This window comes from Phyllobates terribilis, unplaced genomic scaffold (assembly GCF_046119375.1).
Source record: "Phyllobates terribilis strain yellow unplaced genomic scaffold, ASM4611937v1 Scaffold_358__1_contigs__length_1942743, whole genome shotgun sequence".
Lineage (NCBI taxonomy): Eukaryota > Metazoa > Chordata > Amphibia > Anura > Dendrobatidae > Phyllobates > Phyllobates terribilis.
In genome coordinates, this window is record NW_027363118.1 from 641,160 (window position 1) to 655,475 (window position 14,316).

The following is a 14,316-nucleotide window of genomic DNA, read 5'->3' on the forward strand; positions in this document are numbered from 1 at the left end:
ATGGATGACTGAGCTGCGCTGTATATTATATGGAGGACTATGTGATGCATTATACTATATGGAGGACTATGTGCTGTGCATTATGCTACATGAATGACTGAGCTGTGCTGTGTATTATATGGAGGACTATGTGATGCATTATACTATATGGAGGACTATGGGCTGTGCATTATACTACATGGATGACTGAGCTGTACTGTGTATTATATGGGGGACTATGGGCTGTGCATCATGCTACATGGATGACTGAGCCGTGCTGTATATTATATGGAGGACTATGTGATGCATTATACTATATGGAGGACTATGGGCTGTGCATCATGCTACATGGATGACTGAGCTGTGGTGTATATCATATGGAGGACTATGTGATGCATTATACTTTATGGAGTACTATGGGCTGTGCATCATGCTACATGGATGACTGAGCTGTGCTGTACATTATATGGAGGACTATGTGATGCATTATACTTTATGGAGGACTATGGGCTGTGCATCATGCTACATGGATGACTGAGCTGTGCTGTACATTAAATGGAGGACTATGTGGTGCATTATACTATATGGAGGACTATGTGCTGTGCATTATGCTACATGAATGACTGAGCTGTGCTGTATATTATATGGAGGACTATGTGATGCATTATACTATTTGGAGGACTATGTGCTGTGCATTATGCTACATGAATGACTGAGCTGTGCTGTATATTATATGGAGGACTATGTGCTGTGCATCATGCTACATGGATGACTGAGCTGTGCTGTATATTATATGGAGGACTATGTGATGCATTATATTATATGGAGGACTATGGGCTGTGCATCATGCTACATGGATGACTGAGCTGTGCTGTACATTATATGGAGGACTATGGGCTGTGCATCATGCTACATGGATGACTGAGCTGTGCTGTACATTATATGGAGGACTATGTGATGCATTATACTATATGGAGGACTATGTGCTGTGCATCATGCTACATGGATGACTGAGCTGTGCTGTATATTATATGGAGGACTATGTGATGCATTATATTATATGGAGGACTATGGGCTGTGCATCATGCTACATGGATGACTGAGCTGTGCTGTATATTATATGGAGGACTATTTGATGCATTATATTATATGGAGGACTATGGGCTGTGCATCATGCTACATGGATGACTGAGCTGTGCTGTATATTATATGGAGGACTATGGGCTGTGCATCATGCTACATGGATGACTGAGCAGTGCTGTATATTATATGGAGGACTATGTGATGCATTATACTATATGGAGGACTATGGGCTCTGCATCATGCTACATGGATGACTGAGCTGTGCTGTATATTATATGGAGGACTATGGGCTGTGCATCATGCTACATGGATGACTGAGCTGTGGTGTATATTATATGGAGGACTATGTGATGCATTATACTTTATGGAGTACTATGGGCTGTGCATCATGCTACATGGATGACTGAGCTGTGGTGTATATTATATGGAGGACTATGTGATGCATTATACTATATGGAGGACTATGGGCTGTGCATCATGCTACATGGATGACTGAGCTGTGCTGTACATTATATGGAGGACTATGTGATGCATTATATTATATGGAGGACTATGGGCTCTGCATCATGCTACATGGATGGCTGAGCTGTGCTGTATATTATATGGAGGACTATGTGGTGCATTATACTATATGGAGGACTATGTGCTGTGCATTATGCTACATGAATGACTGAGCTGTGCTGTATATTATATGGAGGACTATGTGCTGTGCATCATGCTACATGGATGACTGAGCTGTGCTGTATATTATATGGAGGACTATGTGATGCATTATATTATATGGAGGACTATGGGCTGTGCATCATGCTACATGGATGACTGAGCTGTGCTGTATATTATATGGAGGACTATGTGATGCATTATATTATATGGAGGACTATGGGCTGTGCATCATGCTACATGGATGACTGAGCTGTGCTGTATATTATATGGAGGACTATGGGCTGTGCATCATGCTACATGGATGACTGAGCAGTGCTGTATATTATATGGAGGACTATGTGATGCATTATACTATATGGAGGACTATGGGCTGTGCATTATACTACATGGATGACTGAGCTGTGCTGTATATTATATGGAGGACTATGTGATGCATTATACTTTATGGAGGACTATGGGCTGTGCATCATGCTACATGGATGACTGAGCTGTGCTGTATATTATATGGAGGACTATGTGATGCATTATACTATATGGAGGACTATGGGCTGTGCATCATGCTACATGGATGACTGAGCAGTGCTGTATATTATATGGAGGACTATGTGATGCATTATACTATATGGAGGACTATGGGCTGTGCATTATACTACATGGATGACTGAGCTGTGCTGTATATTATATGGAGGACTATGTGATGCATTATACTATATGGAGGACTATGGGCTGTGCATCATGCTACATGGATGACTGAGCAGTGCTGTATATTATATGGAGGACTATGTGATGCATTATACTATATGGAGGACTATGGGCTGTGCATCATGCTACATGGATGACTGAGCTGTGCTGTATATTATATGGAGGACTATGTTGTGCATTATACTATATGGAGGACTATGTGCTGTGCATCATGCTACATGGATGACTGAGCTGTGCTGTATATTATATGGAGGACTATGTGATGCATTATACTATATGGAGGACTATGTGCTGTGCATTATGCTACATGAATGACTGAGCTGTGCTGTATATTATATGGAGGACTATGTGATGCATTATACTATATGGAGGACTATGTGCTGTGCATTATGCTACATGGATGACTGAGCTGTGCTGTATATTATATGGAGGACTATGTGATGCATTATACTATATGGAGGACTATGGGCTGTGCATCATGCTACATGGATGACTGAGCTGTGCTGTATATTATATGGAGGACTATGTGATGCATTATACTATATGGAGAACTATGGGCTGTGCATCATTCTACATGGATGACTGAGCTGTGCTGTACATTATATGGAGGACTATGTGATGCATTATACTATATGGAGAACTATGGGCTGTGCATCATTCTACATGGATGACTGAGCTGCGCTGTATATTATATGGAGGACTATGTGATGCATTATACTATATGGAGGACTATGTGCTGTGCATTATGCTACATGAATGACTGAGCTGTGCTGTATATTATATGGAGGACTATGTGATGCATTATACTATATGGAGGACTATGTGCTGTGCATTATGCTACATGGATGACTGAGCTGTGCTGTATATTATATGGAGGACTATGTGATGCATTATACTATATGGAGGACTATGTGCTGTGCATTATGCTACATGGATGACTGAGCTGTGCTGTATATTATATGGAGGACTATGTGATGCATTATACTATATGGAGAACTATGGGCTGTGCATCATTCTACATGGATGACTGAGCTGTGCTGTACATTATATGGAGGACTATGTGCTGTGCATTATGCTACATGGATGACTGAGCTGTGCTGTACATTATATGGAGGACTATGTGCTGTGCATTATGCTACATGGATGACTGAGCTGTGCTGTATATTATATGGAGGACTATGTGATGCATTATACTATATGGAGGACTATGGGCTGTGCATCATTCTACATGGATGACTGAGCTGTGCTGTGTATTATATGGAGGACTATGTTTTGCATTATACTATGTGGAGGACTATGGGCTGTGCATCATGCTACATGAATGACTGAGCTGTGCTGTATATTATATGGAGGACTATGGGCTGTGCATCATGCTACATGGATGACTGAGCTGTGCTGTATATTATATGGAGGACTATGTGATGCATTATACTATATGGAGGACTATGGGCTGTGCATTATGCTACATGAATGACTGAGCTGAGCTGTATATTATATGGAGGACTATGGAGGGGTGCATTATAATTCTATGTAGACCCATGATTTCTATGTACGCCCCTGATGAGCATAATGGTTTATTTTATTGTGTACGTTAAAGAACAGGCCTTACAAATGAATTACTATTTTTATAATTACTGCACTATTACAATTACAAATAAACCAGTTTATAATTTTTTAATTAGTTTTATTTTTGTATTACTAAAATCTCTGTACCTAAACCTGTTGATCCAGAAGAAGGCAAAAACCCCAGGACACATTCAGCCAATTTACATCACGGGGAAAAATTCCTTCTTGACCCCTAGAAAGGCGATCAGTCCTAGACCCCCGGATCAGAAGTACACTATAGGTGTTCTAGTGTCGGCCATCACTATCAAATTTGAATTTACTCCTTAAAGAAGTGCAGTGCTGAGACATCTTCCTGGCGTTAAATTTCCCTATTAAATAAAGCATTTTTCTATGCACATTCACATTGTAAGGCGTCATAATTAACCTTTTGTCTCCATGCAGAGAGTTGGGGCAGCCACGGCCTCGATGTGAATGCAGCATCATGGCATCTGATTCTCCGGCTGCTCCTGGGAGTGTGAGAAACACATGCCCTGATGTCACACTCACATCGTGGCCACGGCTAACTCCGCTCTCTGCACGGAGGCAGAGGACGGGGGAATGAGGCCGTCCCGCCATGTGACTGGATTTAGAAAAATGCTCTATTTCATTTGGTAGATGTAATGCTGGGAAGTTGTCCCAGTGCTGCACTTCTCCTTTAACTTAAAAAATATCTACTTTATTAAACAACCTCCATCACCCCAAACCCCCACAAGTCAATGTGTTTGTCATTCTTAAACACTTTTGACAGGTCATAAGGTATGTCAAAAGTTACTGATCACAGAAGGTCTCATAAGTGAGACCCGATATGATCAAAAGCTTTTGACATGTCCTGACATATCCAACAAAATCCATAGAAGTGTCCATTCAACAGAATAAGTGTCCTGTTAAAAGTGTACTGTCCGTTGTCCTGGTGTAAGTCTAACACTTTTTCCATTTTTCAAAAATATCCTTTACCCTGGGCAAGTTACTTTTCCAAAGTTTCTGTGCAATACACCTGTTCACCTCCTCTTCATCTGGCTGACCATCCTTAAGAAGTCGGAATATATAGTCCACTCGCATTCTGTTCTGTCTCCTCCTCCACCTATCATATAGATGTGGTCCATTCAGTGGGAACTTGAACTGGCATTCTTTTAACGTTGGTGGTTCGGTCTCAATAGTTAGGGGATATAAGGAAATAAATCTTTGAAAATCCTCGTCTTTGGTCTCTATGGCGGAAGGTCCAGGCTTATTTTCTTTTTCTTCATTAAACTTTTCTTCTTTTTCAATTGCAGCTCTGTAAAAGACATATATTTTAGTTTTAAAGAAAACACAGGAAAATGCAATACTTGTGAGAATGATGAAACAAAAATATTCTATTTTTCAAGTCCTCACAGTGAGGTGGAAGGCTTCTCTTGCAGTCTGTCGAGAATTTGTGTTGTCATCATGGATGCCTTCACCATATTTTCCATGGTCTTCTCCCTGTAGACACGTTCTGCTGTGGGATTTGAATGTGCCAGGTATTTTGCAAAAATGTCTTTGTCATTAGTGTCCTTGCAATTGGAAGCAATGAAGGTCTCTGCGTTCCTCCTGATCTCTTGGCTCGTCACAGTCTTTATTCCAAATCTGTGCAATAGAAGAAATAAATGTTAAAATACATGTTTGTAATGTTGATATATAGAATCTAAGTGTCACTGTACAGAAATACTTACTTTTTATGAAATCTTGCGATATCATTAGAAACATTGTGGATTTTTCCCCCCGATGAAGAAATGAAGAAATTCTTGATGTCCATTGATTTTTCCAGGAATGTAGGCCGGACTTTTTCAATATAAATTTGAAACCACTAAAAAATAAACTGAAAATGTTAGCTCAATCATAGAGAAGATAGATAGACAGATAGGAGATAGAAAGACAGATATTTACCCTTTCTTCTTCTTTATTCAAAATCAATCCTGCAATCTGGTTCGCCGCTGTCTTGTGTTCATGTACGGCTACTCCTACATGACTTTCACGATAAGGAGCTCTCTTCTTCCACTCCTCAACCTACAAGATAAGAAAGTGTGAAATCTACATTAATAAAGCTTTAACTAATTGATTTATAAAAAAAAAAGGGAAATGTACTACAGGTGACTTACAGTCATATTTTGCACCACATCAGGTCGTTGTAATTTATTCAAGATTATATAGCATTCAAGATAGTTGAGAATAACTAACTTGTCACTATCTAGAAGCCTTTCATCCTGGTCCGCCTTGTTTATGGCCTTTTCAAAATCTGTCTTTGCAACTATCAGGATCGATTGCATCTCGTCTGGTCTTTTCATCTCATCCAATAAGTGGTTTTCTCTGGAAATAAAAAATTCAAATTACTTTGAATAAAGTAACAAGGCACATTATCTTCCTAGTAACAAGGTACATTTTCTTCCTATTAATTCTTTTACACTTACTTCTTCAAGATATTCTCCCTGGAGATTCCTTTGCTTAGCCTCTTCTGAAATCCTCCTAGCTGGCTGAGGTACATTCCCGCTGCTCCATATGTCTCCTGGTCTTTATGATGAAGGGATGTTGCATTCATTAGGTAATATATGAACGCTTGACATTTTTCATATAATTAAAGACAGTCTGGTGAGTGTTTCCGATTTCCAATAGTTTGTCAAAATAGTCATTGGTCTTCTCGATGTCATATATAAACTTCAGTGAAGGCTTCTCCTTGTCCATGAAGTACAGCGACGTTCTCTACCTCCTGCTTGTATCTCACGACTTACAAGGTTTTTGATAAATATCTTGCAAAGCCAGCAATTGGTTCCAAATCCAGAGAGTGCCTCGTGTACATCCCAGCCTCGGCCATTTTAAGTCGTAGTGGATTGCTCCAGACAACATTGGGCTCAGTTGTTGCTGCTTCAGTTTCCATCGGTGATTCTTCTTCTTCTCCTTCATCTTCCTCATGTGGCCCGGCCGTGTCTTCTTTGGTTTCGCTCCTTCTTTTGGCTGTGGCATCTTCACAATCTCCCTTTGAGGTTGCATCTTCTTGTTCTTCGGTTGTCATCTCAGCTGTTAGGAGTCCCTCTATCCTCATGTTGGGAACCTTCTCGCAATGGCCATTCTTCTGGGGCATTCTTGTATGACATGGCTGATTAATGATTTTAAAACCACGTCCATTAAGAAATGCAATTACTTTTTCCAGGCACCCACCGTCACACACCAGCTCCTCCACCTCATTATACTCAATGGCCAGGCCCTTTGCTGCCACAGCAACCAGATCTGTCTTTGCTTGTGCGAGGGTAGCCTTGATCTCATCCTCGCTGCTGTTTTTTTTGCATTTTCTTCTTAGGTGGGTGCCAGGTTCTCATCTATCTTGTAACAGATCGGGCAGGTCATCGGGGTTCTGTTGTGCACTTTGGATTCCATACTTGAACCTGAAAATTAGAACAAAAGAAAAGAGATACAAAATGAAAAGGTTAAGGTGGATTTTAAAAAAGCTGTATGTAAACAAATCAAAAACGAGCTAAAAGTAAAAAGCAGGTTGGACAAAGCAGTCCCGTAGACAGAGCAAAGCAGTCCATGGAGATCAGTCCTGTAGAGAGAGCAGAGCTACACTGGATCGCCAAGAGCAGTCTGAGCAATTAGACTCTGATCTGGCCTTTTACACAGAAAACTGAGACCCCTTGACCAATATGATCAGTCTCTGTAATGATGGCCATTGAGAACAATAGAAAAACATTCCCATTGTCTAGGTGTGAACACTAGCTCTTAGGGGGCATGGCTGACACCTAAAGAGAAAACTGTGGCTGCAAAAACTGCTCCTGAACATTGCCATCAATAATGTTAAATATGCTAAAAGTAAAGAAAAAAATGATGATGGATAATAAATAGTCACCGGAATAGAGCAGCACAACCATTAAACAGAGAAATGGTGCCAGCAGGCAGGGGTTAAAATCAGGACTCCTAACAGAAGACACAAGGGATAACCTTAAGTACTCCATGGTAAAGTAACATCAATGTAGCATTTTTATTCCATCATTGGAGAGGATCCATGTTGTGGCATCACACCGACTCACACTGTTATGTTCCAGCATGAGATTGCTGTGTGAGATGCTGAAATGTCAGAACATCTATTCTCTTCTAAGATGGAATAAGACACAACTTTACCTTGGCACGCTGTAGGTTATTCTTTATAAGATCGAAAGATAGACGGAGAAGAATAGAAATGGATTATAACGGTAAAGGAGAAATATAATGGAAATGTATCTTTTTCATCCGAGTGACGTGGTAGGACGACTGGTACACGTTTGGGCAGAGTGTAGGCAATGTAGGGAGACGATGGGAACACATTTGGGCAGTGTCCCTCCTTCTGTCTGTTGGATCTTCATGCCTTTAAAAGACAAAAAAAAATGAAGATTGAAATTACAACCTCATGAGGATAAACAGTTTGAGGGTTTTGCTTTTTTATTTTCCAATAACTAATGTCACACAGTGAGTACTATCTGTGCCTTGAGGGGCTCCTGTCCTGCCCCATCCACTATTTCTGGAACCTCATTATCCTGAGCAGGGGAGAGGGAGATTTTGGATAATTAGATGGGTATCTGAATAAAATGACCATTAGTATACAATCAGGTGAAGCCTGCAGAAACTAGCTATAGACAGGTTTATAATTTTGATGTATTCACCTTGTAGTCCAGATCTCATCCGGTTCACTAATCTTCCTCTTGGTCAGTCTAGTCCACTAGGAGTCTTCGGTCCTCTTCCCTGCGGTCTCCCTCCTGGGCAGTGCAGGCTTTGGCATCCCTAAGGAAGAGTTAATAAACCTTATATTTTACTGTATTTAGAAGCAAAGTAGTATTAAAACATACACTGCCATACTAAGTCCACATTCCTAGATGTTTGAGTTCTCAAAATGCTAATGTTTTTAAGAGGTCACTGATTTGCCCGGATGATTGTTGAGTCATGGTGACACTAAAATGTCAAGGCTAGGTTCATAATTGATTAAAAAGTTAGCATGTTACAAATACCTAGCTATGTATGGAAGTACCAGGGCTGTGAAAAGTGTATTTTTTTTGGAACTGACAAACATGGTGGTGGAGGTTTAATGTGAAAAGGATCAAAGTTTAATGTTATAGTAGTGATGAAGAGCTAAATGGCTTTTCATAGCTGGGACACGGCTAACAAAAATAAAATAACAATGTGATATTACAGAGTGTCCACAGGTTTGGGCAGTGTCCTCATCAAGGTGACGTAGGTAGACGATGGGAACACGTTTTGGTAGTGTGTCCCTCCTTCTGTCTCTTGGATCTTCATGCCTTTAAAAGACAAAAAAAATGAAGACTGAAATTACAACCTTATGAGATCAGACTGTTTGAGAGTTTTTTTATTGTATTTTCCAATTACTAATGTCAGACAGTGAGCACTAATTACCTTGAGGGGCTCCTGTCCTGCCCCATCCTCTTTCTCTGGGACCTCGTTGTCCTGAGCTGGGGAGAGGGTGATCTTGCTCTGAAAAAAGATAATTAGATGGGTATATGAATAAAATGACCATTAGCATACAATCAGGTGATGCCTGCACAAACTAGCTATAGACAGGGTTATCATTTTGACGTATTCACCTTGTAGTCCAGATCTCATCCGGTTCACTAGTTTGCTCCTCTTCGCTACCATCTTCCTCTTGGTCAGTCTCGTCCACTTGGAGTCTTCGGTCCTCTTCCCTGCGGTCTTCCTCCTGGGTAGTGCAGGCTTCGGCATCCCTAACGAAAAGTTAGTAAAACCTTATATTTTACTTTTTTTTGTAACTGCCAAACATAGTGGTGGAGGTTTAATGTTCAAAGAATCAAAGTTTAATGTTATAGTAGATATGAAGACCTAAATAGCTTTTCATAGCTGGGACACAGCTAAAGAAAAATAACAATGTGATATTACAGAGCGTATATGAATTTACTACCCACAATCTATCACCTTGAAGTGCTGGCTTGAGGCTCATCACTGGCTTCTTTCCCTGCCTGTGCCACCAGCTTGTATGCATGGCATATGTCCGTCAGGGTCTTCTCTCTATACGTCCTTTCTGCCGTCATATTGGTGTGCGCAAGATATTTTGCAAAGAGACATTTCTCGGAGTCTGAATAGTTTGGGAGAGTCCATGTCTCACATACCCTCCTCACAAGTTGACTTGAGATAACCGGAAGTTTGTACCTGGAAAGGAATACAGAAAAAATAAAATACATTGCACTGCATTTATTATTGAAGAATGATAACAGGGGTGTTGCGGTCCCCCATTCACATGAATGGGGTCTGTGTTCAGGCTGGGGTACTCTTCTGATACCCGAGCTTGAAGTTTTAATAAACTGTTCGGCGTTTGGCTGAACCTGCCATACACAAACAGTCAGGGGTTCGCCCATCACTACTTCTGAGCGCCATTCATTGCATATTTTGGGTGCTGCCCATCTGATTGGTGCTCAACTGATCAGTGATTAATAGGGGATCTATCATATTAGCCCAGAACAGTTTTTACCACTGCCATCCTACCTAGAAAGGAATACAGAAAAAAAATACATAGCACTACATTAACTATTGAAGAATGATAATGTGCTTTTTATTTCTTCCTCACAAGCTTTGGTCTGACTCTTTCATAGTAGACTCTGAACCACTAGAAATAAAACAAAAGGAAATAATAGTTATAGTAAAATAGAAATGTGTCATCATGTATTAAATCAGATTAATAAGGAGAATAAGTAAATCTCACCATTTCTTCTTCCTTAGTCAGCACGAATGTGGCCACTTGCTGTGTAGCGGTCTTGTGTAACTTTACACCGATAACAACGAGGTCTTCCCCATCATACGTGTGGCTAATCCTCTCCTTCCACTCAGACACCTAAGGATGAAGAGACCAAAGGTTAGACATAAAGAAGAGTAAACTAAAAATGAGTATGAGTAGTGAATAAAGAGAAGAGAGGCACTTACAGTCATGTTCTGTACGACCCCAGGTCTCTGCAGATGCCTCAGGACCTCCAGGGCCTGTAGATAGTAAATCACTTCCAGCTGGCTGCTTTGACGCAGACATCCATCTTTGGCAGCTTGAAGACACTTTAAAAACGATTGCTTTGCCACATCCAGGATCTTCCGGCACTCCTGAGGTGTAATTTGTACCTACACATAAAATTAATAATAGAATATTACAGTATATACAAGCCACACAGTACAAATATATAAAAAATATCTACTTCAATACTAAGTGTATGAGGGTTATGAGATCTCCTAAGAAGAAAAAAGTGTAACAAAAAAATGTAATAAGGTAATGAAGGGGACCAAAAACAAGGGGTGCGACTCACTATTCAAACAATGAATTACAAAAGGAGAGGAAAGGCTGCATAGTATAATAGAGAGCACACAACACAATGAGGGGAAATCAGAGATTATTATGTTACAAATAGAAACAAAGCAAAGCATTAAAATCAATTCAAAACATTCATGATCAATATGGTGTAATGGGAGAGAGCAAAACATGGGAGGAAATAATATACACGGAAGGACGGCCCAAATACAGTAGATTCAGGGAATTAACTGCCAAGGTAAGTGGTATATGGGAAATACCCCAAACTGCTGAGTGTTCAGGGGGATACAATAAAGTGTCAATGCCCCAGAAACAATCAAGCAATTATGCAGAGTGTATGCATCAAATAAGGGGAGTTATAATTAACCACTTGAACTCTTTAACATAATCACATGGTATAAGATACACATACACTAAATAAACACCACCAAGAGTCAAGCTGCACAAACCACAGGGCCACCTATGGTAGCATTAACACATATATGGCTCAGTGGTTAGCACTATATACGGTGGCTCAGTGGTTAGCACTGCAGCCTTGCAGCGCTGGGGACCTGGGTTTAAATCCCACCAAGGACAACTTCTGCAAGGAGTTTGTATGTTCTCCCCGTGTTTGCTTGGGTTTCCTCCAGTTTCCTCCCACACTCCACAGACTGATAGGGAATTTAGATTGTGAGCCTCAATGGGGACAGTGATGATGATGTCTGTAAAGTGCTGTGGAATTAATGGCGCTATATAAGGGAGTAATATAAATATATCATGAGCAGACACTAATATGCATTATACCTAATACAGACCTCCAAATAAGTGTCAGATTGCTAATTGACAATTGGTAATTGCATTGCCCGGCTGCAGGTGTCAATATTGTATTTCTTGGTAATTACCAAGCAGTGTTTTAAGGTTGAGGGAAATTATATGGAGGAGAAGATATATACATTTAGATTTTACATTATCCATAATTTCCTATTACTTCAATATAAATATTAGCTAATAACCCACCTTTTGCTGACAACTTCTCTTGATATTCCCTTTGACAACCTCTTTTGTATGTCCTCGGTCACGGTCATAAAAAACTCACATGACCTAAACAGTGCGCGTTTTTTTTCAAAGAGGTTGGAGGCTCTCACATTGTAAGTCATGAACCTACGCACGTGTTTTAGGTAGTTGAAAATGGTCTGATTTGCCAGATTCAGCTTTGTAAAGAAGGAGTTGACTTTTTCTACATCTTTTACAAAGTCCAGATTGGCAACCTTGGGGTTCATGTAAAAGAGGAACCTGGCGACATCCTCAACTTCCTGTCTGAAGTGTCTCACCCCCAAGGTGTGCAGTAAATAGTTGGCGAAGCCCACCAGCAGTGGGTCCTGCAGAGAGTGGCGTTTGTAGAGTCCAGCTGCCAGCATCTTCTTTCTTGTATCTGCTGTCCATTTTGTCTGCAAGGCTCTGTAATTGGTGAGAAATAAAGAAACAGCTCCGGCATTAGACATTTTTTAACCAATTCTCCCTTTACTACTTTTTGTCACAGAACATAACATATAGCGAACTAGCAAACCTGTATGATCGACCATCAGCCACAGTCAGGCTTGCAATATAAAGACATAAGCAAAATGATGTCAGCTTGTAGATTAATTACATAGTGTTTCATGTATAAACATAAGAGTCAAATAAAATGGGTGGATCAGCTCACCAGTTAGTAGACAAGGTGCACAAGGTCCAAGAGGAGTAGGTGCGGTGGACGGACAGAGATCTTGGGCCTACACCCAGGCTTAACAAGCAATATCAATATAGGAGGAAGGCCAGCAATGGTCAGATGGAAAGAGGAGATGAAAAATAAAAAATATCCAACATTTCTCCTCCTTCCATCTGACCATTGCTGGACTTCCTCCCATTTTGATTTTGCTTGATAAACAAAGAGGCATATGGCCTCCTTAAGGCCAGAGGTTTCATAGGTAACAGTTGAAGGAGAATGGGGGAGAAGGAGGATGGGGGAGGGAAAGCCAGGGTATACAAGGACATACAGAAGGGTGCACATTTTATGTCAGAAAAAGAGTTTAGCAGTGCTAAGAGGATATAGGCCATGTATACATACTGACCTCTGTGTGGTTTGATCGAAACCCGCTTCCTCCACATTTTCTTCGTTGTGACTAGAGATGAGCGTTGTTCTACTCGAACTGTTCGCCAATCTCAAATTCGAGCTGTTTTGGGCGGTGTTCGAGCCGATCGGCGAACACGAACAATTTGAGAAAAATTCGGCTGTTCGAGGTTATGTTCGATAACTGTTCGTGCACCAAAATCATAACTGGATTTTTTCTCAGTAATGATGAAAATTAATGTTAATACGCAGTTTGAGTGTACAGCGGGGTGGGGGGAGGGGCAGGGGATGGATCTCTGCAGGAACAATGAAGATCTCCATTTTTTTTTCTCTTTCCCGCATTTGCAGTGGGGAGGTGCAATCTGTCAGCCTATCAGCAGCGCACACACGGAGCGAAGTGCTTTTTTTCACACAAGCAAGGGCATGTGTGATTGGCAGTGTATGTCACATGTCCTTGCCCTGTAAGACCAAGCCATTTTCCCCGTCGCCACCATTTTCTCACTGCTGCAGCTGCGTGTTAGACGGCACCGCTGTTGCTGTGTGCGCTATACCTTGTTAATTTCAAGCCAATTTTCGCACAAATATACAGATAGCTTGGGAGTAGGGAATAGTTGTGATTGCAGTCCTTTTAAGGACTAGGTTACAGCATTTCCTACGACTTTTATCAGGGAGGTCTGTGCTCTTAAATAGATCGGTTGTGGGAGTAAAGACTAATTGTAATTGGAGTCCTTTTCAGGACTAGGTTACATCAGTTCCTATCAGTTTTTGCCAGGCAGGTCTGTCCAAGTGCTGTGTAAGTTTTTTTCACAGCATTTGGCTGAATCTAGCAAAGCTAATCCTTTTTGGCCTATTGCAGAGTGTGTTAGTCAGTGGAGTAGCCTATCTGTGTTGCAAGATATACCAC

At 40.8% G+C, this 14,316-nt stretch overlaps 1 protein-coding gene and 1 long non-coding RNA gene across 2 annotated transcripts; both read right to left on the minus strand.

The window, feature by feature from the left end:
- Positions 1-4,690: 4,690 nt before the first annotated feature.
- LOC141222278 (uncharacterized) lies at positions 4,691-7,487 on the minus strand. Its single transcript, XM_073666663.1, has 6 exons — positions 6,456-7,487; positions 6,147-6,354; positions 5,935-6,054; positions 5,721-5,854; positions 5,404-5,634; positions 4,691-5,305 (listed from the first exon to the last, which is right to left on the minus strand). Exons 1-6 carry the CDS (start codon positions 6,581-6,583, stop codon positions 4,951-4,953), a joined length of 1,176 nt encoding a protein of 391 aa, XP_073522764.1. The 5' UTR covers positions 6,584-7,487; the 3' UTR covers positions 4,691-4,950.
- A 2,934-nt stretch (positions 7,488-10,421) lies between these two features.
- LOC141222277 (uncharacterized) lies at positions 10,422-12,740 on the minus strand. The gene is made up of 4 exons (XR_012290094.1): positions 12,323-12,740; positions 10,957-11,142; positions 10,739-10,867; positions 10,422-10,642 (listed from the first exon to the last, which is right to left on the minus strand). It is a non-coding gene; the product is annotated as an uncharacterized lncRNA (long non-coding RNA).
- Positions 12,741-14,316: the final 1,576 nt, after the last annotated feature.